This window comes from Gobius niger (genome assembly GCF_951799975.1).
Source record: "Gobius niger genome assembly, chromosome: 9".
In the NCBI taxonomy this organism is placed as follows: domain Eukaryota; kingdom Metazoa; phylum Chordata; class Actinopteri; order Gobiiformes; family Gobiidae; genus Gobius; species Gobius niger.
This window is the reverse complement of record NC_136860.1, coordinates 698,212-725,519: the sequence shown is the minus strand read 5'-3', so window position 1 is coordinate 725,519 and position 27,308 is coordinate 698,212. Positions and strand designations below refer to the sequence as shown.

Here is a 27,308-nt window from a genome sequence, read left to right as displayed (position 1 = left end):
TGAGACATTTTAAACCAATACAAGAGTGTAAATCACCCCCAAGTATTTTAGCTGTTGTTTTATTTTGGCGTTTGCCATAAGTTACGGTTAACTTCCTTCAGGGCTTTTATTTTGAAAGACGTGTTTCCTGCTAATTGTTCCCGCGAGCTAACTTAACGGCAGCCAGAGTCCGAGGAGAAAGAAGTTACGACGGAGCGCAATAAAAATGCATTAAATGATGAGCTCTCGCTTTGTAGAGGAACAAGGTACGTTTGTAGTGATGTATAAGCACAGGTTTGAAATGTTTATGTTGTTAATTGTCTATTTTAAGGCCAAAGCTGAGGTTAATTTGAGGTTACGATTGTAAGAGTATGTAAATTAGCTTACGCGCTGTTTTTATTGTGTGTTTAGGATGAAATGCGCAGAGACCAGGCGGTGGCGCCGAGGGCGGAGAAAGGCGCCTCTGATACGAGCGAGCGCGATGTCGTCACATCCGTGTGCGCCGTTTTCATATTTGATAGAAATTGTATTAAAATCCTATGATCTGCAAAAACAATGTCCATTAACAGGACATTGCTTCTCTTGCACAGTAACAGATCTGTCATTTTATAAAACTGAGTTAGAGGCCTGGATGCATCAGCTGTGCCGACCATTCACCAAAACATCCGACCAAAATTGCGGGAGTAAACATCAGCGAGGCGCTGCAGGCGGCTGCAGGCCGGTCAGATTCGTGTCCAAGATGGCCGCGCCTCGCTGTGTCGCCACCTGTACGATCAGACACGTGCTCCTCCCCCTCCTCTCTCCTCTTTAGATCTGAACAATTAAACTATGACTGAAACAATTAAAGTTCTGCATCGCCCCTAAAATAGAGCTCATGTTTGATGCTTTTCAGAACAAACTCATGATTTAAAAGGACGTGTTTTATCTCACAAACTTGAACAAACAAACAAATGGGAAAGTTTCCTCTGATGAAGAACGACGTCTCTGGAGTAAAGGAAACAGAGCAGGAGGTGAATGACTTTTATTTAGGATAAACTTTAAAGGAGCGATATCTGAAGGAGACGCTGCGTGACCTGAGGCTCTCGTTGTTCTGCATGTGGAGCGGTCGGATTGGCTTCAGACTTTTTTCTCCGCCCCCGTTGCGTCAGCTACTCTCGATCATCCAGGCGAGAAGCTACGGCATCTCGAACACACCTAACAACAGCGATGGCTCTATCAAGTGAGACACGTCTCAGCCCGAGAACAGAGGAGCCTCAGATCACGCAGCGTCTCGCATTGTTAGAAAGAGAGAGAAACAAAACTATTTTCAAAGTTTGTGAACGCATTTCTGCTTCTCCAGACTCTCCTCTTACAGTTTAGGATTAGAATAATACATTTGTGCTTATTTATTATGTAGGTGTGTAAGTGCAATATAAATAAAGTTGGATTAAATGACCCAATGAAGACACAGGAGGCGGGGCTTGTGCTGAAACATGCTTTATTGAAAGAACTCCAGGAGGAACATAAATCTACAGAAACACTGTCTGACGACAAACTAAAGCTACACACACACAGGCACACGGTCCTCCAGGAGGGGGCGCCGGCCGGCAGCAGACGCTCCGGCGCGGCGCGAGCCCCGAGCGCAGGCCGTACGCTCGGAGCTCGCCTTAAAGGATTCGGTTGGAGTCGAACCCAAGACCCGTTGGGCTGATTACATGAGGGTGATGCACGCAGCCTGCCGGCTCTTAGGCCCTACTCTTTACTCACGTTATTCTTTATTATTCATAGGTTTCTATCGTTACATCGTCGGCAGGGATCGCTCCACCCGCCGAGGCTTCCTTCGTCTTCAACACGAGTTGAGGCACAAGTTTAGTTTCTCTTTCGCAGGGTAGTCGTCCGTACGGAACTTTCTCCTGCTTTACATGAAAATCACTCCTTTCCTTAAATACATTTTCCATAACCGTGTCTCGGCTATATACATATGTACATGTCACAGGTAGGCCTGTCACCATAATAATCCCATCACTAATAATCACTAAGAATCACTAATAATCACTAGGAGATTCACTCTGGAATACTTTCATTTGACTGAAGTCAAACGTGCCAAAGGTTGGTTTGGTGTAATTTAGGTTCGTTTAGAGAAACGTTTATTGTGGTTTTGTTCGAGTTACGTTTTGTTTAGTTTCATCCTCAGACAGTCGTTATCGTGACAGGCCCAGACTCAGGCTGTAACCAGCGGCACATTCACCACAGCGGAGCTGCGTTTGGCACAAATCACGTCACGTTTGGTACAAAAAGAGTTATTTACAAGAAAATGTCCAGATCCGGACGTCACTAATGAATAAGAACTAAAATAAATTAAATACATGGACCATGTGTTCGAGTCCGTCGTGTTCGGGCGCCGCGGGACGGATCGGCCCGGGACGGCGCCGCCGCGGGGAAGCGTCTGAGGGCCTTACGGCACCGGGGACTTGGGGGTCGGGGACTTGACTCTGCCGGGGGATTTGATTGGCTCTGGAGACTTGACTCTGGCGGGGGATTTGATTGGCTCTGGAGACTTGACTCTGGCGGGGGATTTGATTGGCTCTGGAGACTTGACTCTGCTGGGGGATTTGATTGGCTCTGGAGACTTGACTCTGCTGGGGGATTTGATTGGCTCTGGGGATTTGACCCTGGGCTCGGGGGATTTGATTGGTTCGGGGGATTTGGGCAGCGGGGACTTGGCTTCGGGCGACGTCACCCGCACGGCGATGTCCTTGGCGGGGTTCTGGCGCACGCTCAGAGTGAAGTGGGACTCCTGTTTCCCAGTGGCGTTCTGGACCAGGACGGTGTAGCTCCCGGCGTCGGACATTTCCACGGCGGAGATCTCGAGGGAGGACTGCGCGGCGGTGGAGACGATGTGGTGGCGAGCGGAGAAGCCCACGGTTTGGCGCTCGTGGAGCCAGGACACGCTGGGGTCAGGTTTTCCCTGGAACTCGCACTGGAAAGCCACCACGTCGCCCTCGTCCACCGTCAGCGAGCGCGGCGCCACCAGGATCTGGGCCGGCTTGTCTGCGGGTTTAGTCTCCATGACGACGGTCTCCCTCAGCGTGGTCTCCGTGGTTTTGGACACGTGGTAGACCTGGGTTTGGGATTTCACTTCCCGCAGCTGCACGGCCGGCGCCTCTTCGTCTCTTGCCGCCAGCGTGGAGAAAGCGGCGAACTCCTCCCCCACCACCTCCAGCGTGGCGTAGTCGGACGTCTCCCCGCGGGCGCTGCGGCAGACCACGCGGTACGTGCCGGAGTCCTCCGTCACGCAGCGGCTGATCTGCAGCGTCAGCACGCCGTTCACGTTGGTCATGTGGTACTTGGCGCTCGGAGCGATGGTGCGGCCGTTGAAGGACCATGTGACCTGGGGATCGGGCTTGGCCTGGATGCTGAGGCTGAAGCGGGCGTGGGCGCCGAACGGCACGCGGTGAGACCTGCGGGGGGAGTCAGGGTCTTTATTTGTTTTATTCGACAAAACAAGCCAAAAGTTTACAATCTAAGACCTACAAAAGTGTTTTCACTGCTGTTTTGTCATGTTCGTTTTCATCCTCGTTCTCTTCGCTATTTTCATGCTTTTCTTTAAGCTTTTGGATTTGGGTAAAGCCGAGCTGGAGAATATGTGCTCGGTTAAGGCGGGGGTTATGAGGTTAAACCCTTTCAATCTGAGGCTGTGTAATTTTTCCATTATTGAGGTTCCTTCTACAATCCTGATCCTGCTCTTTGTTATTGCAGTGTCATCTGGTCATTTTATTACAACTCCAAAAGATGTGTGTTCGGCTCCTCCACAGAACCTCCCGCACCCATGAGGACTTTCAATTTAATTGACTTAAATTCTTCCAGCCTAATTCTCTCCACGACGGTGAGTTTGTTGTGCTATGGTCAGTGTTGGGTTATTAAAGCTGTTATATATTCCCTATAAGTAGTTATAGTTAAAATGTAATATGTTTGTATCACACATTGATGATTAAAAATGTATCTGAGCTACTTAAGAGTTACTTGTGGCAAAATATAAACTGAAAATTGTTGTAATTCCACCGAGCAAAACTGCACTCAAAGATTGACTCTGTTTAATCGGTTTTGTTCTGACGACATTAGCTACACGTAACTGTATATTCAGACTAAAGGCTGCAGTGCCTTTGTTCTGTAAAGGTGTAGAGTCCGTACCTCAGTCTGATGGTGATGCGTGGCGCGTGGTCCAGGCTGAGCGGGGCGAGTGGGGCCACTTCTTTGCGGACCACCGCCCGCCGCTCCATCCTCAGCGCCTCCTTCCGCTCCTCGTAGCGAGCAGCGAAGTCCACCCTGGGGTAGGACACCTCCACCTTGGCCCTCTCAGGGGACTTGGCGGCCGGCGTCTCTGCGGCAGGGGGCAGCTTCTTCACGGGTTTGGGGTGGTACTCGGTGGTGAAGGCTGTCAGGTACTCTGACTGCACCTCGTCGCTGTAGGTGGTCACTGTGGTCTTTTCCTTCCTGGAGCTGGAGCGAGTCTTCTCCTCGAACTCCATGTGTTTGAGCTGGCTCTTGTAGGTGGAGATGCGGCCGGTGGTGGTGTGTGGGCGCAGCATCTCCTGCACCTCGCGCTCCTCGTATATGCGCTGCTTGGCTTTAGGCGGTCTGTAGGTGGTCTTGTCGTGGCGCTGGCGCAGGTCCATGAAGCTGGGCCCGGCCTCGTACTTAGAGGGGATTTTATAACAGTCGTATCTGTGCATCTCCTCGCCCTCCTCGTCCTCCATGAGCCGCGGCGAGGCAGGTCTGAGCGCAGACAGCTCGAAGCGCACCGGGCTCAGACTGCGCGGGGACATGGAGTAGCCCAGCTCCAGCTCCTCCTCCAGGCGCAGGCGCTCCTCCTCCGTGCGCTTCATGGACAGGTACTCGTCCACAGGCAGCAGCAGCTCCTCGTCCGACAGGTCGCCCAGTGAGCGGCGGCGGATGCGGTAGAAACAGTCCACCTCAGGCGAGGGTGTGCGGTGGCGGGCAGGTCTGACGGTCTCCAGGTCGTCCTGCGTGACGTCTGGGATCCTCCACTTGGGCTTGTACTGGTCCTTGATGCGCACAGGGATCTCGTAGAACTGATCCCAGCGCGACAGGCGGATGCGCTTCGGCCTCTTCTGGTGTTGCTTGTCCATGGGCTCGGGGAACTCGTACTGGTCCCTCAGCTTCTTGTACCACTTCATGTCAGACATGGGTTTGAACACTTTGATCTGGACGTCCTCCTCCAGCACGGCGGGGTCCACGGTGCGCGGCGTCGGAACCACGTACGGCATCCGCAGGCGCTTCTCATCAGCGCGTCGCTTCCTCTCCTCCTTCTCCTTCTGGATCTCCGCCTCCGTCTTCTCGCCCTTCTTCGTGGTCACGGCGGGCTTGAACATGCTGGCGGCTTCTCTCACGGCCTGCTGGGCGACCTGTGGCAGAGGCAGCACTTCGGTTCCTGCCAGGATCTGGGCCAGACGCACCTTCTTGTCCAACAGCTCCTTCTCCTTGGCTTTCTCCTTCTCCTTGGGGCTGAGCTCCACCTCCTTCTTCACGTGAGCCACGCGCTCCACCTTCAGCGTGGCCTGGCAGCTAGCCGAGCCCGCGGAGTTGGTGGCGGTGACTCTGTAGATGCCGGAGTCTTCGGGCAGCGTGTCTCTGATGTGGAGGATGAAATAGTCCAGACCTTCATGGACCACCTCGATGGAGGGGCCCAAGGTGAGTGGCATACCGTCCTTCTCCCACTTCAGCGCGGGCTTTCCGGACACGCGGATCTCAAAGCGCACATTCTGGCCTTCGCGGCACTCCACGTTGGCAAGGAGGCGTTTGAACATGGGTCTGAGGGTGAGGTCTGCTGGTTTGGGCCGCGGCACCACGGTGAGACGGGCCTTACAGCTGTCGTCGCCGAAGCGGTTTCTGGCCACGACGCTGTACTCGGCGTCGTCTTCCTCTTCCAGGCCGTGGATGATCAGTTGGTACAGGCCTTTGTCGCTGATGAAGGTGTACTTCTTGTCGTCCTGTCCTGGGACCATCTTCTGTCCGGACTTGTGCCAGATGACGCGAGGCTCGGGGTGCACGGTGATGGTGACGCCGAAGCGCACGTCTTCTCCCAGGTAGGCCGTCTTGTTGACGAGCGGCAGCGTGAACTCGGGCGGTTTCTGCAGCAGACGCGCCGTGTCCACGCGGCGTTTGGTTTTCTTCACGACTCTGGTGGTGAAGAAGTCTCTGTAGTGACGCACGCCGCTGATGAAGAGCTCTGCGTAGGCGCTGTCCTCTCCGTACTCGTTCACCACTTTGCAGCGGTATGTGCCGTCGTCGGCGCGGCTCACCTTCTCCACGCAGAGGGTGGCGAGTCCGTCTTCATACTCGATCAGGTACTTGTCGCTGGCCTCCAGCTGCCGCACACCGCAGTACCACGTCACCTCCGTGGTGCTGTCGTAATTCTCGATGTTACAGACGAACTTGGCGGCGTCTCCTTCATTGGTGACGGAGTGAGCGAGCTGTCCGGCGAGCGGGCCGTGCTCGAACGGCGCGATCTTCACTTTAGCCACGAAGACGCCGCGCTGTGAGCGGATGGAGCCGCCGCTGGCGATGCGTGCGGCCGACACCACCGTGCCCCACTCCTTACGGACCATGGCCTGGTAGTACCTCTTGTGGCGGGACGTGGCGATGGCTCTGGCGCTGGTTTCCTCGGCCGGTTTGGTGAGCCAGGGGTGAGCCAGGGACTCGGCCGCGCTCATGCGGTGTTTACGTTCTTTGGTGATGAGGCGGTCGGTGAAGTCCAGCGCCTCCACGCTCACCTGTTTGAAGGACTCGTCGTCGTAGCTGTAGGCGGCGTTGGAGATGTTGTCGATCATCTGTTGGTTGGTTTCCGCGGTGAAGGGGTTGAGGCCGCTCAGCAGGACGTAGGCCAGGACGCCCACGCTCCACATGTCGGTGACGGAGCTCACCATGTCGCACTGGTGGATCTCGGGTGCCGCGTACTCCGCTGTGGTGTACTGGACCTTAATGATGTCGCCGGGCGTGAGGTGGCGGGTCTGGCCCAGCTCCACGATCTTCACGTTGGAGCTGGTGCGGGTGGTGTAGACGATGTTCTCGGGGCGGATGTCGAAGTTTCCGTAGTCCTCTCCGTGGAGGAACTCCAGCGCGGAGCACACCTGCCGGATGTAGTTGGCGATCTCCCTCTCACTCAGCTCAAAGTCGGCGCTGTTGAGGCGCTCGAAGATGTCTCCTCCGGACAGGAAGTCGTAGATCATGACCAGCTCCTCGGGGCTGTCGAAGGAGTGGTGCAGCAGCAGGAAGTTGGTGTGTTTGCACAGGTTGAGCGTGGCGATCTCCTTCTTCACAATGGCCTGGTCGGCTCCTCTCACCTTCACAAACTTAGCCATGTAGGTCTTCTCCGAGCTGACGTCCACGCAGCGATGCACGATCCCGAACTGGCCTCTGCCCAGCTCCTCAGCGATGGCGTACTTGGTGTGCAGGTTATTGGCGTCGGAGTGCGGCGCTTTGCCTCGGGGCACGCGGCCGGTGTCGTCCACTTCACGGTCGTACAGCAGGACGCGGGACTTGTCCTCTTTGGTCATGATGGGGCCGCTGGACTCGCTGGGGGCGCTCTGGCCGAACTTGTTTTCAGCGATGACTCTGAACTGGTAACTGGTGCCGCCGAACAGGTTGATGACGGTGTAGCGCGTGTCTCTGGACTGGGCCACGCGTTCCCAGCGCTCGGCCGTGGTCGGGCACTTCTCGATGATGTAGCTGACGACTCTGCTGCCGCCGTCGTTGGCCGGAGCCACCCAGCTGAGGTTGACAGAGTCTCGGGACACGTCGCTGGCCATGACGCCTCGGGGCGGGTCGGGCACGTCGGCCACGTCCAGCTCCACTGTCTGCTGGTCAATGCCGAAGCGGTTCTTGGCACAGACAATGTAGAAGCCGGCGTCTTTCTTCTCGACGCCGTTGGGGAAGACGAGAGATGTGAAGGAGCGCGTGACGATGACCTGGTAGTGGCCGTTACTGTCGATCAGGTCCTGTCCTTTCTGCCACGTGATGACGGGGTCAGGCTTTCCTCCGAAGGGGATCTTGATGTTGACCATCTCTCCGCGCAGCGCAGGGATGGCCTCTTTGTCCTTCAGGTTCTTGGGCAGGTGGATCTTGGCAGGCACCTCCACGTCCAGAGACACAGTGGCGCAGATGGAGCCGCCCTGGTTGGTGGCGCGGATCTGGTACACGGTGGAGTCTTCCTCCTCCGCCTCGGTGATGACCAGCTGGTGGTAGCCGCCCTTGAACTCCTGGATCTTGATCTTCTTGCCGTCGGAGTGCACCTCTTTGCCGCGGCGGAACCACTTGATGACGGGTTTGGGCTGGCCGATGATCTTGCACACCAGCGTGGCGTTGCTCTTGTGTTTGACGCTGAGGTTGCGGAGCTCCTCTTTGAAGGCGGGTGCTCGGACATCCACGGCGGTGGTGGGGACCACGGCGTCCGTCTCCTCGCTGTAGTCGCTGTGGCCTCCCAGGTTCTCGCACTTGACTCTGAAGACGTACTCCACGCCCTCCGTCAGGCGCTTGGCGGAGAACACGGTCTGCTTGATCTCGTCGGCCGTCACCGCGCTCCACTCCGTCCATTCCTTCTTGTCTTTCTTGTTCTTTTTCTCCAGGTGGTAGCACTTGATCTTGGAGCCGCCGTCGCTGAGTGGAGGTTTCCACGACACCACGCAGGAGGTGTTGGTGACGCCGGAGACGACCGGCGACAGAGGAGGAGACGGTTTCTCTGCGAAGAGCAAAGAGAGGATGGTCAGAAACAAGACCCATATGAAGAATGGACTTAGGAATAAAACACGGGACTCATTTCAAATGGATCTCAGTTCATTCTCTAAGTCAAAGGTTCAAACTCAGATTGAGCTTCACGTGATTTGCTTCGAAGATTTCAGACTGAATTCAGTGCAGTTAAAGCTTCAGCCTGTGGACTTGGTGACTAGGTTAAACGATATTGGTCAAGTATACCAGTAAATAACTGAAAGTATAAGATATTTAATCTTTAGATCCAAGTTTTTGATGCTGCTGGTCCAGGGACAGGATTAAAGGAAGTTTCAGCTCAAATAAATAATTTTTCCTCCAATATTTTCTCTATTTTATTTTTAAATGTTGCCCAAAGTTTTCCCGTTTATTTCTTGTAAATTCTTTTTTTTGCCCAATGTTTGTAACATTTTTCTTATTTTATTCTTAATTTTCCTATTTTTGTTCCATCACTTTGTATTTGTTTTTTTTTGCCCATTTTTTAAAGACAACATTTCCTATTTTTTTTTGCCACAATTTCCCCCGAATTTTTACATTTTTGAAATTATTTATTTTCTAATTTTTACAAAACATTTTCCTAATTTTAGACAAAGCAATTTCACAATATCTTTCCTATTTCCTTCTGTTTTTCCCTGTTTTCCCCCCATTTCTTGACATTGGAGATGAACCCAATCTTCCTCACATTATTGTTCTGTTTCTGGTTCCATATCGGTGAAAAGTATCGGTATCAGTGAAAAGTATCGTAAGTATTGTAAACTCTCACTCACCCAGCTGGCTCTTGATGAGGATGGGCGCGCTCAGCTCCAAGGGGGCGCTGTTGCCGTACTTGTTCTGGGCGTAGACCCTGAAGTAGTAGCCGGCGCTCTCCACGAGGTTGGGTACTCTGCAGTTGGTGCCGTTGATGGAGGACGACACCAGCTCCCACTCGGCGCCCTCTTTGTCCTCACGCTTCTCCACGATGTAGTTGGTGATCATGCAGCCGCCGTCGTCCGCCGGCGCCTTCCAGCTGATGATGACGGAGTTCTTCAGCAGCGCGTCCAGGACGATGGGGCCCTGCGGCACGTCGGGTTTGTCTACAGAGGAGGACCCGCACAAACATCAGAACAACACTCACAGTAAACTTGGTATTTACCCTCTTTTAGTTCAGCTTTACCCATATCTAAAAAAGCCTTGTGTTACTAACCCTAACCCACTCACCGTAGATCTCCACGTTGAAGGCGGTGTCGGCGCGTCCGAAGTGGTTGTGCAGTCTGATGCGATACTTCCCTCCGTGCACTCTGCGCTGCACGTTCTTGATGACCAGGTGGGTGTAGTGTTCCGTGGTCTCGATGCTGATGTCGTCCGTGTTCTCCAGCGTCTTGGCGCCGTGCAGCCACATGATCTTGGGCTCGGGGCGGCCGATGTAGACGGCGTGGATGCGCAGCGTGGTGCCCAGGCCGGCGTAGTAGGTGTCGCGTAGCGGGTAGTCGGGGTGGAAGCGCGAGGCGGCCTCCAGCACCAGCGTGCCCTTGGTCTCCGCCTCACCCGCCTCGTTGATGGCCTTGCAGGTGTACTCGCCCTCATCCTCCTGCTGGTCCGTCATGATGGACAGGCTGTGGTTGCGCCCGTCCGAGCTCATCTCGTATTTGCGGGACTCCACCACCTCTCTGCCCGCGTGGTACCACTTGATGTCGGGCAGCGGGCGGCCGATGATCTGGCACTTCATGACGGCGGGCTGGCCCAGTTTGGCCGTGACCTCGTCCATCTCCTTACGCAGGCTGGGCTTGTTCTCCACTGCGGAGAGAGAAGGTTCAAGTGTCAGGACCTTTCAGCCAGTCAGTAAATGTGTCCACATGAAGCCAGTCATGTATGCGATTCACCTGACACACCTGCGTGAGGCGCTGTGACGCTTTCACAGATGACAGAACAAGACATGTGCACAGTAAAGACTCACCCATGAGTTTGGTCTTGATGCATGCGGCCGTGCGGCGCGGGCGGCTCATGCCTGTCTCGTTCTCGGCGAACACTCTGAACTCGTACTCCGTGGCCTCGGCGAGACCCGGCATCAGGAACTCCGCCTCCTTCAGGCGCTGCTTGTTGCTCTTCTTCCACGTGCTCTCGATTGACTTGCGATACTCCACCCAGTACCCGAGCACCGGCTTCCCGCCGTCGCACTCCGGCGCCGACCAGCGCAGGGAGATGTAGTTGTTGGTGACGCCCACAGTGTCGATCTCTCCGGGCTGACTGGGTTTGTCTGAGACACAGAGATGCTTTTATAATAACACTGTTACGCACTCAGAACAGACCACAGGAGCTGAACTCTCACCGAACGGATCTTTGCAGGTGACGGCGTCGGAGGCGGGGCCAGGGGCGCTCTCTCCGATGTCGTTGACGGCGATGATTCTGAACACATACTCGCTGTCGGCCGTCAGTCCCGACATGGTGAACATGGTGGACGCCACTTTAGCGGCATGGCGGCTCCACGACTCGGCTGACACCTCCTTGAACTCGATGAAGTATCCGGTGACGGCTGAGCCGCCGTCGTCTTTGGGCCGCGACCACGACAGAGCCACCGAGCTCTTGGTCACGTCCATGATCTCCGGCGCCACGCTGGACGGCTCCGGGACGCCTGCGGAGCGGGACACGGGACACGGTTAGGCATGGCGGGCAGAGACGCTTCACTGAGGCTTCACCCGGCTTAGACCCGGCTTAGACCCGGTTTAGACCCGGCTTAGACATGGCTTAGACCCGGCTTAGACATGGCTTAGACCCGGCTTAGACCCGGGTTAGACCCGGCTTAGACCCGGCTTAGACCCGGTTTAGACCCGGCTTAGACCCGGGTTAGACCCGGCTTAGACCCGGCTTAGACCCGGCTTAGACCCGGTTTAGACCCGGCTTAGACCCGGCTTAGACCCGGCTTAGACCCGGCTTAGACCCGGTTTAGACCTGGAGTTAGTCCAGAAACACAGCGTCACTGTGAGAGGCCGGTCACCGGTCAATCACAGAGCGAGGTCCCGGGTTTGTGTTGCAAGTCTCATGTATTTCGTGTATCGGGTTAATTGAGATACTCAAAGAGTAGTGTATCGGGTGTATCACGGTTATGGAGGGACTCACAGAGTCGTGTATCGGGTGTGTTGGCGTATCGAGGTACTCACAAAGCTTTGTCTTGGGCACCAGCGGCTCCTCGGACTTGAGCGAGCCGCTGATTCCGAAGGCGTTCTCGGCGGTGACCTTGAAGTGGTACTCGGTTCCTTCGCGGAGGCCTTTGACGGTGAGCTGTGTGTCGGTGACGCGGGAGTCCACCGTGTACCAGGCGTTCCTGGTAGCCTCACGGCGCTCCACGATGTATCCGAGTACTTCAGAGCCGCCGTCGTCGGCTGGAGCCTTCCAGCTCACCCTGACGCTGTTGCTCTGCACCTCGTCGAACAGCAGGGGGCCCACGGGAGCGGCGGGGCGGCCGATCACCTTCACCTTGATCTGGACCTTCTTCTTGCCCACGCGGTTCTCCAGCTGGAGGCTGTAGACGCCGGAGTCTCCGCGCTCTGCCCCCTTAATCACCAGCTCGCTGGCATCTTCAGTGGAGGCGATCATGGCGGCGGCAGACACGGCTCCGCCCTCTTTGGACCAGGTGCAGGTCGGGCACGGCTTTCCTCGGATCGGTACCGACAGCCGCACCACGCCGCCCTGGCGCACCACGTACACGTCTTTGTACTTCAGCTCCAGCTCGTAGCTCGGGGCCTCTGTAGGTACATGAGTACACGTTTAATACTCTTAAATACACGTTAAACACACGCTTATGAACATGAGGCTTTGTTAAGTACACGTTAATGATCCTGAAGTACACGTTAATGATCCTTAAGTACACGTTAATGATCCTGAAGTACACGTTAATGATCCTGAAGTACATGTTACTTACCCAGCATCTCGGTGATCTTCACCATGCTGGGCACCTCTGCGGCCTCGCCGCAGCCGCCCGCGTTGCAGGCCATGACTCTGAACTTGAACTCCTCGCCCTGGGGCATGTTGGTGAGCGTGTACTCGCAGATCAGCGAGGGCGTGGTGTTGCACTTGGCCCAGGCCACGCCTCCCGCCTTCTGCATCTCGATCAGGTAACCGTCCAGGCGGGCGTCGCCCTCGTCGTCCGGAGGGTTCCACGCCAGAGACACGGAGGAGCTGGTGGTGTCGGTGACCCGCGGGTTCTGCGGGCAGCCAGGCGGGTCTGAGGGGAGACAGAGGTCAGTATGAGGCAGTCACGGACAGACAAACTTAAGGACAAATTGTGTAAAAAAGAAGATTATGTTCTGTTCCTGCTTCTGGTACTTTTATCTTCGATAGAACCTAAACCTCTTTCCCATACCAGACTGGGATCATGCTGGGTGTAGTGCCGGGTGTGGCGGGCGCTCACCGATGGGGTCGGTGGCCACAGCGGGCTTGGATGGCAGGCTGGGTTTGCTGGTGCCGCGGGCGTTGATGGCGGTGACGCGGTGCTCGTACTCCAGGCCCTCGGTGAGCTCGGTGGAGCGGTAGCGGGTCATGGTGATGGGGTTCTTGTTGGCGCGCACCCATCTTTCAGAGCGCACCTCCTTCCTCTCCACCACGTATCCGGACACCTCCAGACCGCCGTCCTCCTCTGGCGGCTCCCACGCCACCGTCATGCCGTCGCGCGACACGTCGAAGGTGATGGGGCGTCCGGGCGGTCCGGGCACGTCTGCGGAGACACACGGGTCAAACACCGCGGAAGAGAAACCCCACAGAGCAAACCAATCCACTTTATGTAGAGAGCAAAAGAATGGGCCCCAGGATCAATCCCTGGGGGACCCCACAGTGAAGATACTCACTCTTCAGGCTTTTACAGGTGACCACCTCGGACTGCAGGTACTCCCCGGTGCCGTAGCGGTTGTTGGCGGCGGCTCTGAACACGTACTCATCTCCCTCGATCAGGTTGGTGAAGCGGAAGAGCGGGCGGCTCACGGAGTCGCTGACGGGCACCCAGCCGGGTCTGTGGGCGTCCCTCTGCTCCACCGTGTACCCGCTGACCGGAGCGCCCCCGTCTCTGAGCGGCGGCGTCCAGCTGAGCAGCACCGACGTGGCGTCCACCTCGTCGAAGTTCATGGGGCCCTCGGGCGCGTCCGGCTTGGCTGCGGGGCGGAGTCAGAGGGTCAGAGGCGGAGTCAGAGGGTCAGAGGCGGAGTCAGAGGGTCAGAGGCGGAGTCAGAGGGTCAGAGGCGGAGTCAGAGGCGGAGTCACAGGGTCAGAGGCGGAGTCAGAGGGTCAGAGGCGGAGTCAGAGGCGGAGTCAGAGGGTCAGAGGCGGAGTCAGAGGGTCAGAGGCGGAGTCAGAGGGTCAGAGGCGGGTCAGAGGCGGAGTCAGAGGGTCAGAGGCGGAGTCAGAGGGTCAGAGGCGGAGTCAAGAGGGTCAGAGGCGGAGTCAGAGGGTCAGAGGCGGAGTCAGAGGGTCGTCGGAGTCGGGAGTACCCATGTGAAGGGTGTGGGGAGTCGGGAGTACCTAAGTGAAGGGCGTGGGGAGTTGGGAGTACCGTTGTGAAGGGCGTGGGGAGTTGGGAGTACCTAAGTGAAGGGTGTGGGGAGTCGGGAGTACCTAGGGTGAAGGGTGTGGGGAGTCGGGAGTACCTAAGTGAAGGGCGTGGGGAGTTGGGAGTACCTAAGTGAAGGGTGTGGGGAGTCGGGAGTACCTAGGGTGAAGGGTGTGGGGAGTCGGGAGTACCCATGTGAAGGGTGTGGGGAGTCGGGAGTACCTAAGTGAAGGGCGTGGGGAGTCGGGAGTACCTATGTGAAGGGTGTGGGGAGTCGGGAGTACCTATGTGAAGGGTGTGGGGAGTCAGGAGTACCTAAGTGAAGGGCGTGGGGAGTCGGGAGTACCTATGTGAAGGGTGTGGGGAGTCAGGAGTACCTAAGTGAAGGGCGTGGGGAGTCGGGAGTACCTAAGTGAAGGGCGTGGGGAGTCGGGAGTACCTAAGTGAAGGGCGTGGGGAGTCGGGAGTACCTAAGTGAAGGGCGTGGGGAGTTGGGAGTACCTAAGTGAAGGGCGTGGGGAGTCGGGAGTACCTATGTGAAGGGTGTGGGGAGTCGGGAGTACCTAAGTGAAGGGCGTGGGGAGTCGGGAGTACCTAAGTGAAGGGCGTGGGGAGTTGGGAGTACCTAAGTGAAGGGCGTGGGGAGTTGGGAGTACCTAAGTGAAGGGTGTGGGGAGTCGGGAGTACCTAGGGTGAAGGGTGTGGGGAGTCGGGAGTACCTATGTGAAGGGTGTGGGGAGTCGGGAGTACCCATGTGAAGGGTGTGGGGAGTCGGGAGTACCTATGTGAAGGGTGTGGGGAGTCGGGAGTACCTATGTGAAGGGTGTGGGGAGTCGGGAGTACCTAAGTGAAGGGCGTGGGGAGTTGGGAGTACCTAAGTGAAGGGTGTGGGGAGTCGGGAGTACCTAAGTGAAGGGCGTGGGGAGTTGGGAGTACCTAAGTGAAGGGTGTGGGGAGTCGGGAGTACCTTTGTGAAGGGTGTGGGGTGTCGGGAGTACCTAAGTGAAGGGTGTGGGGAGTCGGGAGTACCTATGTGAAGGGTGTGGGGAGTCGGGAGTACCTATGTGAAGGGTGTGGGGAGTCGGGAGTACCTAAGTGAAGGGTGTGGGGTGTTCAGACACTCACAGAGGACGATGACTTTGATCTTCTCGCTCACGGTTCCCACCACGTTGCGCAGCTCCAGCGTGTACTCGCCGGAGTCGTCGATGGAGGTGTCTGAGATGGTGATCTTGGAGCTCTTCCCGGTGCTCTTCACCTTGAGGCGCTCTGAGATTTTCACACGGGTGCCGGCGAAGTGCCAGGCGCAGACCGGAGGCGGGCGACCGATGATCGGCAGCTCCAGCTCCAGAGTCTTCCCGGACAAAACGTTCACCACCTTCTGAGGGAACGAGGTCAGGTCCACGACGGGCAGCACTGCGGACGGAAACACGGGACACCAGTCAGGCACATGAAGACGACTAAAGCCACCAAGTAAAGGAAAAACATAGTGTCAGAGTGCCCGATCTGATACTGGCAGGGGCGTCAGACTGAAGGTTATTCAACTTCTGTAACTGAAGACAATCCAGATGAAATTTCAAGTCAAACATCGAGTGCACAACAAACAAAAACAAAACAATGAACTAAGTATCCAGGACTAATCTAGATTTTTCGGTCGCTGTAAATAATAAAGTTATAATAGAAAATAAGTCAACTGCACTGTCAAACCACTGTTATGTGGTTAAAGAACAAGACATATGAGGGGGGTCCAAAAAGATGGTTTAGACCTAGGGCCCAGAATTTGGTGCTGCGCCCCTGGATACTGGTATCGGATATCGGAGCTGATACTTGAAAATATACAGTAACGAGTATCAGCTACAAATATCCGATACTGAACCAATACCAGTTTTGACTCTCACCGCTTGAAAACAACTCCCCCTAAGCCTAATATGAACATGAATACGAGCATGCAGTCGCAGTTAGTTTGAATCTCTGCACATTATGCAGAGATTAGCAACAGCTAGCAACAGTATGCTAATGCTAGCTGCAACTAATCAAGACTGGGACAAACACTATGCTAGCAACAGTATGCTAATGCTAGCTGCAACTAATCAAGACTGGGACAAACACTATGCTAGCAACAGTATGCTAATGCTAGCTGCAACCAATCAAGACTGGGACAAACACTATGCTAGCAACAGTATGCTAATGCTAGCTGCAACTAATCAAGACTGGGACAAACACTATGATTGGATCACCTGATAAAATCAAATCAGTGTGTGTTCATTTATGGAATGCTGTTAAAGAGTAACTGCTCTAACACACATTTATATTATTATAACCGAACTAGCCGGTCACATGTTTAGTGTTCTGGACTGTTTTTGCATTAGTTTGTTGATAGAGAGCGTGGCCCTCACCTCTCTGCTCCGCCACGGTCACGGCGGTCACGAGTTCGCGCGCCTCGCTGGCACCGCGGCTGTTGATGGCCCGGATCCTGAACAGGTACTGCTCGCCCTCGTTGAGTTTCTCCACCGTGTGCTCGAAGTCCGTCAGCTTCAGCGTCGCCACCTTCATCCATTTGTCGGTGCCGAACTTACACGCCTCGATGAGGTACCCGGTCAGGCGGCTACCCCCGTCGTGCTCCGGCTTCTCCCAGCCCAGGCTCACCGTGGTCTTGGTCACGTCGGTCACCTGCAGGGGGCGCAATTACACTTATTTACATACATCTGCTCTGGGATGAGGTTCTACCGGCATCGAACAAATGAAAGTGTTGAAAGCAGGAAGTGTTGAGGTGGTCGTACCTCGAACTTGCTGGGGCACATGGGCACGTCGCAGACCAGCACCACGTCGGGCGTCTCGCAGGCCTCTCCCACGCCGTAGATGTTCTCGGGGAGTACCCTGAAGTAGTAGAGCATGCCCTCCAGCAGGTTGTCGATGCGGTACGACGTCTTGCTGCACTTGGCGGTGACGGTTTTATAGGCTCTCATGGAGGCCTCGCGGCGCTCGATCACGTAGTTATTAACCGGAGCGCCTCCGTCCACCGTGGGAGCCTCCCACGAGATGGTGGCGCTGTCTTTGGTCAGCTCCTTGATCTTGATGGGGCCGGTGGGTCCCGGGGTGTCTGTGGGGACAGGGGAGGGTAAGGTTAGGGTGGCCTTTAATGTCCCCGTAGGGAGAGAGTGACACCAGCTGCAAACCCCAACACCTCCACAATACAACGCTATACCACTCTGACACTCGCTCCTAAGCTACAGTTCCTCTGACACTCGCTCTTCAGCTAAAGCTCCCGGTTCTTTAGTTAAGGTAAAGTTCCTGGTTCTTAAGTTAAGCTAAAGCTCCTGGTTCTTAAGTTAAGCTAAAGCTCCTTGTTCTTTAGTTAAGGTTAAGGTAAAATTCCTGGTTGTTAAATTAAGGTTAAGGTGCAGGTCCTGGTTCTTACCGTAGACCTTGACGAGGATGTGCGCCTCCTGCTTGCCGCTGCTGTTCTCCGCCGTCAGCGTGTATTTGCCGGCGTCGTAGCGGTGCACTTTGTCGATGATGAGCTGAGTGGACGACGCCGTGACCTCGATGAAGCCGCGGCTGTGCAGGTCGACCTCGGGTTTGGACCATGTGATCACGGGGGCGGGACGTCCCGTCACGTTCACCTGCATCTTCAGGCAGCCGCCGGCGCGCAGGCACACCGTCTTCTTCAGGTCGTCCGGCATGTCGAAGTCCGGCATTTCTACGGAGACCAGAGGATGGTTAGACCGAGGTTAACCTCTTAACTCCCACCTCAACATGTTTTCTCCAAATCTAAAAGCTTCTTCAAAACGCGAAAACAAAAATCCAGCAAAAAAGTGACAAAAATTCAGCAAAAAAGTGACAAAAATCCAGCAAAAAAGTGACAAAAATCCAGCAAAAAGGTGACAAAGTAACAAAAGTGCCATTAAAAAAGAGACAAAAATACATAAGGGAAATAAAAAGTGACGACAATGGCAAAGAGGAAACAATGCATTTGGTTTTGGTCTTACACCAGGTTAAACCCATTTTAGACCCAGTATAACCCAGTTTAGCTTGTTTTAGATCCAGTTTAGCTTGTTTTAGACCCAGTTTAGCTTGTTTTAGACCCAGTATAACCCAGTTTAGCTTGTTTTAGATCCAGTTTAGCTTGTTTTAGACCCAGTTTAGCTTGTTTTAGCCCCAGTATAACCCAGTTTAGCCTGTGTTAGACCCAGTATACCCCAGTTTAGCTTGTTTTAGCCCCAGTTTAGCTTGTTTTTAGACCCAGTATAACCCAGTTTAGCTTGTTTTAGGCCCAGTTTAGCTTGTTTTAGGCCCAGTATAACCCAGTTTAGCTTGTTTTAGACCCAGTTTAGCTTGTTTTAGCCCCAGTATAACCCAGTTTAGCTTGTTTTTAGCCCCAGTATAACCCAGTTTAGCTTGTTTTAGCCCCAGTTTAGCTTGTTTTTAGACCCAGTATAACCCAGTTTAGCTTGTTTTAGGCCCAGTTTAGCTTGTTTTAGGCCCAGTATAACCCAGTTTGGCTTGTTTTAGGCCCAGTTTGGCTTGTTTTAGGCCCAGTATAACCCAGTTTAGCTTGTTTTAGGCCCAGTTTAGCTTGTTTTAGCCCCAGTTTAGCCTGTTTTAGCCCCAGTTTAGCTTGTTTTAGGCCCAGTTTAGCTTGTTTTAGGCCCAGTTTAGCTTGTTTTAGCCCCAGTTTAGCCTGTTTTAGCCCCAGTTTAGCTTGTTTTAGGCCCAGTTTAGCTTGTTTTAGGCCCAGTTTAGCTTGTTTTAGCCCCAGTTTAGCCTGTTTTAGGCCCAGTTTAGCTTGTTTTAGCCCCAGTTTAGCCTGTTTTAGCCCCAGTTTAGCTTGTTTTAGCCCCAGTTTAGCTTGTTTTAGGCCCAGTTTAGCTTGTTTTAGGCCCAGTTTAGCTTGTTTTAGCCCCAGTTTAGCCTGTTTTAGCCCCAGTTTAGCTTGTTTTAGGCCCAGTTTGGCTTGTTTTAGGCCCAGTATAACCCAGTTTAGCTTGTTTTAGGCCCAGTTTAGCTTGTTTTAGCCCCAGTTTAGCCTGTTTTAGCCCCAGTTTAGCTTGTTTTAGGCCCAGTTTAGCTTGTTTTAGGCCCAGTTTAGCTTGTTTTAGCCCCAGTTTAGCCTGTTTTAGCCCCAGTTTAGCTTGTTTTAGGCCCAGTTTGGCTTGTTTTAGGCCCAGTATAACCCAGTTTAGCTTGTTTTAGCCCCAGTTTAGCTTGTTTTAGGCCCAGTTTAGCTTGTTTTAGGCCCAGTTTAGCTTGTTTTAGCCCCAGTTTAGCCTGTTTTAGGCCCAGTTTAGCTTGTTTTAGCCCCAGTTTAGCCTGTTTTAGCCCCAGTTTAGCCTGTTTTAGCCCCAGTTTAGCTTGTTTTAGGCCCAGTTTAGCTTGTTTTAGGCCCAGTTTAGCTTGTTTTAGCCCCAGTTTAGCCTGTTTTAGGCCCAGTTTAGCTTGTTTTAGCCCCAGTTTAGCCTGTTTTAGCCCCAGTTTAGCTTGTTTTAGGCCCAGTTTAGCTTGTTTTAGGCCCAGTATAACCCAGTTTAGCTTGTTTTAGGCCCAGTTTAGCTTGTTTTAGGCCCAGTATAACCCAGTTTAGCTTGTTTTAGCCCCAGTTTAGCTTGTTTTTAGACCCATTATAACCCAGTTTAGCTTGTTTTAGACCCAGTTTAGCTTGTTTTAGACCCAGTTTAGCTTGTTTTAGCCCCAGTTTAGCTTGTTTTAGCCCCAGTATAACCCAGTTTAGCTTGTTTTAGACCCAGTTTAGCTTGTTTTAGACCCAGTTTAGCTTGTTTTAGCCCCAGTATAACCCAGTTTAGCTTGTTTTAGGCCCAGTTTAGCTTGTTTTAGGCCCAGTATAACCCAGTTTGGCTTGTTTTAGGCCCAGTATAACCCAGTTTAGCTTGTTTTAGGCCCAGTTTAGCTTGTTTTAGCCCCAGTTTAGCCTGTTTTAGCCCCAGTTTAGCTTGTTTTAAACCCAGTTTAGCTTGTTTTAGACCCAGTTTAGCTTGTTTTAGTCCCAGTATAACCCAGTTTAGCTTGTTTTAGACCCAGTATAACCCAGTTTAGCCTGTTTTAGCCCCAGTATAACCCAGTTTAGCTTGTTTTAGCCCCAGTTTAGCTTGTTTTAGACCCAGTTTAGCTTGTTTTAGCCCCAGTTTAGCTTGTTTTAGACCCAGTTTAGCTTGTTTTAGACCCAGTTTAGCTTGTTTTAGCCTCAGTATAACCCAGTTTAGCTTGTTTTAGACCCAGTTTAGCTTGTTTTAGCCCCAGTTTAGCTTGTTTTAGCCCCAGTATAACCCAGTTTAGCCTGTTTTAGCCCCAGTATAACCCGCGGCCGTACCCAGCCTCTCCACCGGCTCCGTCTCGGCGCACGGCTCGCTGAAGTCTCCGGTGCCGTTGATGTTGACGGCGGCGACGATGAACATGTACTTCTTGCCGGCGGCGAGCCCGGTGACGGTGTGTTCCGCGGTGCGCAGCGCCTTCTCGTTAGCTTTGGTCCACTCCTCGCCGTCGGACTCACACATCTCCAGCATGTAGCCCATGACTTCCGCGCCGCCATCCTCCACGGGCCGCGACCACGCCAGGCTGATGCTGTCGGCGTGGGTGTCGGTGATGCGCGGGATGGACGGGGGGCCGGGCACACCTGCAGGGGGGGGGGACACGGGTTAGAGCGGCGTCCGTTTGTGAGCGCCCGACGCCTGGGCAGTGTTCTACAATACCAACACTTTCACCACACTAAAATATTTGTCTTTTCTGTTGTATTTGTATTGTTGTCTGAGGTGAAACGACCAAGAAACTTCCTTTAAGGACAAAAAGGCAGAAAAAAAGAAAAAAATAATGTTTTTTGTTATTATTTATCTTGGTTTGTTTTTGTGAAAGGGAAGTGGGCGGGACATGAGGGGTAAATATTTATCATATTTATCCCCATTTTTAACCATTTCACATGTTTTTCCACATTTTTTACCTACATTTCTCTCAACAGTTCAGATTCCTTTTAACGTGTTTTGTCCCCGAAATTCCCCACAATTCACCCATATTTTTCCACTTATCTTTTTCACTTTTTTTCCTTTGACCAATAGCATAAAAACTAAAATGTTCATTTATTCCATTCCATTTCTTTTGAGTTTGTATCATTTGTTTGAGGAGGAAAAAACAAGAAACTTCCTTTTAAGGCCAAAGGTCAGGAAAAAAAAATCCCATGTATTTTTTTCCCCAAATGTTTTTTTTTTCCAATTTTGCTCCAAATGTTTCATATTTTGTTCCTAAATTTTCTCAAATTTTAACGTATTTTTTTCTTTATTATGTTTTTTTCATTTAATTTTTTAACTTTTTTCTCCCAAAAAAATCCCAAATTGACTGCAGTTTGTCGACCTTCAGGTACTCACTGAAGGTGTTGTAGGTAGATTCTAAAAGAGCCGTTTTTTCTATTCTTTCTTATTTTTTTCTCATTTTATTTTTTCACTTTTTTCTCCCAAAAACCCCCAAACCTCCTGCAGCTTGTGGACCCGGGCCTCACCTGTGGGCACCCGGCAGACCACGTAGAGCGACACCTCGCTGGCCTCGCTCTCGCCCGCCTTGTTGATGGCGGTGACTCTGAACTGGTAGATGTTTCCCTCGGTCAGGCCTCCGACCTTCAGCGTGGTGTCCAGGTGGTGCCCGTCACGGTTGACCTTGACCCAGCGGGCGCTCTTCCGCTCGTGGCGCTCCACCAGGTAGTGCAGGATGGGGCTGCCGCCGTCCGACTCCGACTTCAGCCACTCGATCGTGGCAAAGTCCTTCCCGGACGACAGGATCTCGGGCACTCCGGGCGGCGAGGGCACGGCTGTGGGGAGACGGGGGTCAGGGCGGAGACCGAAGTGATGGAGGTGTTGTAGGTGCTCACTGAGGGTGTTGTAGGTGCTCACAGAGGGTGTTGTAGGTGCTCACTGAGGGTGTTGTAAGTAGTTTATAAAAGAGCTGGTGTTGTAGGTGCTCACTGAGGGTGTTGTAGGTTGTTTATAAAAGAGCTGGTGTTGTAGGTGCTCACTGAGGGTGTTGTAAGTAGGTAGTTTCTAAAAGAGCTGGTGTTGTAGGTGCTCACTGAAGGTGTTGTAGGTGCTCTCTGAGTGTGTTGTAAGTAGGTAGTATATAAAAGAGCTGGTGTTTGTAGGTAGTATATAAAAGAGCTGGTGTTTGTAGGTAGTATATAAAAGAGCTGGTGTTTGTAGGTAGTATATAAAAGAGCTGGTGTTGTAGGTACTCTCTGAGGGTGTTGTAGGTGGGTAGACTCTAAAAGAGCTGGTGTTGTAGGTACTCACTGAAGGTGTTGTGGGTGGGTAGACTCTAAAAGAGCTGGTGTTGTAGGTACTCACTGAAGGTGTTGTAGGTAGTATATAAAAGAGCTGGTGTTGTAGGTACTCACTGAAGGTGTTGTAGGTAGTATATAAAAGAGCTGGTGTTGTAGGTGCTCACTGAAGGTGTTGTAGGTGGGTAGGTTCTAAAAGAGCTGGTGTTGTAGGTGCTCACTGAAGGTGTTGTAGGTAGTTTCTAAAAGAGCTGGTGTTGTAGGTGCTCACTGAGGGTGTTGTAGTTAGGTAGTATATAAAAGAGCTGGTGTTGTAGGTACTCACTGAAGGTGTTGCGTGCCACCATGGCGGCGGACTGCAGGAGCACTCCCAGGCCGTACTTGTTGACGGCCCGGACCCGGAACAGGTACTCCGTGTTCTTGAAGAGGCCGGTGATGTTGGCGCTCAGCTCTTTGCACTCGGCGTGCATGATGACCCAGTTGAGGCGGTTGGTGTCGCGGCGCTCCACCAGGTAGTGGGAGACGTTGTCGCCTCCGTCCTCCAGCGGCGCCTTCCAGGAGAGGACGCACGACTCCTCCGTGACCTTACTGATGTCGATGGCGCCCTCGCACACGCCGGGGGTGTCTGCGGGAGGGGGGGGGTTAGAGCCAGAGTAACTCAGAGCACGAGCGCGGGAGTCGTTTAGACTGTAGTAAGTCCGAATATTCTTTTAACAAAATTAGAAAATGATTAGTCTTAAAGTGTAATGGGTGAAAACTATTATGTGGGGTGCCGCAGGGATCCATTTTGGGACCCCTTTTATTCATAATGTTAATGATTTAAGAAAAAATGTGATGTGTGTGATGAATCTTTTATAGTAAATCATCGTTTTTCCATTTACCCCAAAAAAATCTTTAACCCCTTAACTCCCACCTGAACCAAGCACTTTTTCTCCAGCTTTACCCCAATCTAAAAGCATCTGGAAAAAAGGTGTGAAAATAGCAACAAAACTGAGACGAAAACAAGGATGAAAATGTGAAAAAATTTGACAAAAAAGTGATAAGAATTTGACGAAAAAATGCGAATAATTTGATGAAAAAGTAACAAAAAAATGGACACAAAAAAAAATCAAAAAAGTGACAAAAAAGTCACGAAAATTTGACAAAACTGCCCAACAAAAAAAGTTATGAAAAAAAATCTGATGATGTGAGGGAAAAAGATCAATTTAGTTTCGTAGATCTTAGCTTTCAAATGAGGCGTTACACTGGCCTACAGGATTTGGGTAAAGCTGAACTGGAGAAAAAGCTCTCGGTTCAAGCGGGAGTTAAAAACATCAAATTAAATTAATGTAATTTCCAAGAACAAAAAAAAAATTCCAATAGATTTTCTTCTCTTTTCATAAATATAACCGTATAACAGTGTTTAATGTTAAATGTTTGAAATCTCCTCCTGTCCTTACCCAGTACTTTGACGTTGACCTCGGCCGTCTTGGTTCCGCTCACGTTCCTCACGGTCAGCACGTATTTGCCCGTGTCGTCGCGGTCGCAGAACTTGATGACGGCGAGCGCCTTGGTCGGGGAGTAGCTCAGCTGGTATTTCTCGCACAGCTCCAGCTCGCGGGTTCCCTTGGACCACGAGGCCTTGGGGTCCGGCCGTCCTCCCACCGCCGCGTCCAGGACCAGGTCGGACCCGGCCCGCACGAACACGGTCTCGGAGAGGAGCTTGCTGTCCAGCTGCGCCTTCGGGGGCTCTGCGGGGGGAAACACCACGTCAGGTTATCTTTGGGATGTTGGAAGGGAAAGTATTTGTATGATTCGATCCATTAGAAGGCAAGGCAACTTTATTTATACCGCGCATTTCGTACACAAGGCAACTCAAACAACAACAAGTCAAGCCTCTTCTTGTCTGAAGTGAACCAGTGCCTCAGTGACTGTAACAGACCGTCATTGTGGGGGGAGGAAGGACAAGGCAAAGAGCTAAGTGATGGACAAGTGAACTGAGATTGGGCCTTAGCAGGGCTGGACTGGCAGAAAAAATCGGCCCGGGACTTGTGGGTCAAGACCGGCCCTCAAAAAAACAAAAAAACAGTCATATTCAAAGCAACAGTTGACGTGATGAGAAAAACAATAAGCCCTTGAACTAAAACATTATGAACTACGAATCGAGGACAATCGCTGCATGTTGTTTCTGCTGAATTCAAGCTAAATGTTGCCATTTTCTACACGTCTTGGCACAAAGTATTTGACCTCTTCCCCCCCGCCTAAACCAAATGCATTCTGTCCTCTTTGGCTGTTATATAGGCCTGTGTAACACCTTATTTGAAAGCTAAGGCCCACAAAACTGATCTTTTTCCTCACGTTGTTGCTGTGTTGTGTCACCTTTTGTATGTTTTTTTTTTTTTAACATTTTTGCCACTTTTTGGTTGAAGTTTTTGTCACTTTTTGGTTTCATTTTTTGTTACTTTTTGTTGAATTTTTTGTTACTTTTTGTTGAATTTTTTGTCACTTTTTGTTGAATTTTTTGTCATTTTTTGTTGAATTTTTGTCACTTTTTGTTGAATTTTTTGTCATTTTTTGTTGAATTTTTGTCACTTTTTGTTGAATTTTTTGTCATTTTTTGTTGAATTTTTGTCACTTTTTGGTTGAAATTTTGTAACATTTTTGTTGAATTTTTGTAACATTTTTGTAACATTTTTTGTTGAATTTTTGTCATTTTTTGTTGATTTTTTGTCATTTTTTGTTGAGTTTTTGTCACATTTTTGTCATTTTTTGTCAAACCCTCATAGCGCTCAACACTTCAATCTTGTTGTTTACAACTTGATCTTGAACTTTTGTAAAATTACTTCACAATCTGAAAATGTGCGTTGCGTTAATGAGGTTACAATAAACGATTTCCTCTTATATTCACAATGTGAGGGGCATGAGTGTGATGTCCCAGAGGCCCATTGCTCATTATACCAGATTTTCAGGGAACCATGACTCAACAAAGCGCCACCAGAGGGTATAAAATGCGTCACATCCCTCTAGTGGAGGAGTTGTGTAATTGCATCTATGTAATGATAGAAATTCCAATAGCTTTTGGCGCTAATTGTGGGCCGGTGCGAGGTATTACGGAGCTTATGTCTCGATCTGACCGTCGGCCCATCGGGAAAACTCCCGGTTCTCCCGATGGCCAGTCCCGCCCTGGGCCTTAGCGACAGTGTGAGGTCAGGCCGGACTCACCGAAGTCGGTCTTGCACTGCACGGAGCCGGTGGACTCGGACGGCAGGCTGTAGACCAGGTTGTGGTTCTTGGCGATGACCCTGAACTCGTAGGGCTCTCCCTCGCCCAGCGCGGTCACGGTGTAGAAGGTGTCCGTCACGTTGGTGTAGTTGCACTTGAGCCAGCGGCCCTCTCCCGTGATGGTGTAGGGCTTCCTCTCCACGATGTAGCCCGTGATGGGCGAGCCGCCGTCGTTCAGCGGAGCGCCCCACTTCAGCGACACGGTGGTGCGGGTCACGTTGGTCACCTCGGGTTTGGACGGCGGGTCTGGGAGAGAGAGGGTTAGTTTAGTCTGAGCTCAAAGGACTTCAAGATCACGTCAAGATGAGCTGAAGAACCGAGCTCCCGACACAAATCATTTACAACTGACCGGTCCTGGGTTTTAGTTTCTTCAACCTCTTAACTCCCACCTGAACCGAGCACATTTTCAATCCAAAAGCTTCTGGAAAAAAGGTGTGAAAATAGCAACAAAACTGAGACGAAAACAAGGATGAAAATGTGAAAAATGTACCAAAAAATGACAAAAATGGACAAAAAAGTGAGAAAAATTTGACAAACAAATTGAGAAAAAATGGACGAAAAAGTGACAAAAAAATGGACAAAAAAGTGATAAGAATTTGACAAAAAAATGACGAAAAAATGACCAAAAAGTTACAAAAAAATGCGAATAATCTGACCAAAAAGTGACAAAAAAAATGACCAAAAAAAAATCGGAAATTTAACAAAAAAGTGACAAAAAACTCACCAAAATTTGACAAAAATGAGATGACTGCCCAACAAAAAAAGTGATGAAATAAAATCTGATGATGTGAGGAAAAAGATCAATTTAGTTTTGTTGGTCTTAGCTTTCAAATTAGGTGTTTGGGTAAAGCTGAACTGGAGAAAATGCTCTTGGTTCAGACGGTAGTTATGAGGTTAATATCCTTGGCCCCAATCCACGTCAGGAGGACTTTATGTGAATTAGGAAGTATAAAAGAAAGAAAAAGGTTCCTCCCCAGATGCATATTTGTTATGAAGTTGATTTTAAGCATGTTTTATGTGGATCTCTCTCTGAAATAGTCTGAAAACGATCTGGTCTAAAAGGGTCTGAAACTGTGGACTGGCGTTGGACAGTGGCGGCGGTCGGCACTCACCCACGGGGTTCTGGGCCACGGCGCCCTTGCTGGCCTCACTGGCTTTGCTGAGGCCGGCGCTGTTCATGGCGTAGACCCTGAACTGGTACTCCAGGCCCTCCGTCAGGCCCTCCACCTTGTGGTAGCACTCGAAGCACGGGATCTTGTTCTCGCGGACCCACAGGATGTTGTTCCGCTCCTTCTTCTCGATCCAGTAGCCCGTCACTTTGCTGCCGCCGTCGTTGTATGGCTCCTCCCACTTCAACGTCAGCCAGTTCGCCGCCACGTTAAAGGCGGTGGGGCGAGTGGGTGGTCCGGGAGGAGCTGGGGACGAGAGGAGAGGGTGAGGTCTAGATACTCACTGAGAGGGTGCTCACTAAAGCTCTGACGGGGGCTAACGAACTAGCTATAGCGTAACTAGACTTTCGATTCATAT

General features: G+C 51.8%; 1 protein-coding gene across 1 annotated transcript in view; it reads right to left on the bottom strand.

Annotated features, from left to right (window-relative positions):
• Window positions 1–1,445: 1,445 nt before the first annotated feature.
• The window catches only part of LOC306967383 (titin-like), a 206,157-nt gene continuing 180,294 nt past the window's right edge, over window positions 1,446–27,308 (bottom strand). The window contains exons 143-162 of the mRNA XM_079562388.1: window positions 26,894–27,196; window positions 25,722–26,027; window positions 23,960–24,250; window positions 22,846–23,145; window positions 21,753–22,058; window positions 20,577–20,879; window positions 17,670–17,951; window positions 17,032–17,351; window positions 16,648–16,921; window positions 15,380–15,667; window positions 13,560–13,859; window positions 13,127–13,429; window positions 12,638–12,940; window positions 11,877–12,461; window positions 11,048–11,350; window positions 10,676–10,975; window positions 9,940–10,515; window positions 9,510–9,815; window positions 4,150–8,716; window positions 1,446–3,419 (exon numbers count right to left, since the gene is read on the bottom strand). Coding sequence (XP_079418514.1) covers window positions 2,414–3,419; window positions 4,150–8,716; window positions 9,510–9,815; window positions 9,940–10,515; window positions 10,676–10,975; window positions 11,048–11,350; window positions 11,877–12,461; window positions 12,638–12,940; window positions 13,127–13,429; window positions 13,560–13,859; window positions 15,380–15,667; window positions 16,648–16,921; window positions 17,032–17,351; window positions 17,670–17,951; window positions 20,577–20,879; window positions 21,753–22,058; window positions 22,846–23,145; window positions 23,960–24,250; window positions 25,722–26,027; window positions 26,894–27,196 — 11,522 coding nt within the window. The 3' untranslated portion in view covers window positions 1,446–2,413. The remainder of the gene's footprint in view (window positions 3,420–4,149; window positions 8,717–9,509; window positions 9,816–9,939; window positions 10,516–10,675; window positions 10,976–11,047; window positions 11,351–11,876; window positions 12,462–12,637; window positions 12,941–13,126; window positions 13,430–13,559; window positions 13,860–15,379; window positions 15,668–16,647; window positions 16,922–17,031; window positions 17,352–17,669; window positions 17,952–20,576; window positions 20,880–21,752; window positions 22,059–22,845; window positions 23,146–23,959; window positions 24,251–25,721; window positions 26,028–26,893; window positions 27,197–27,308) is intronic.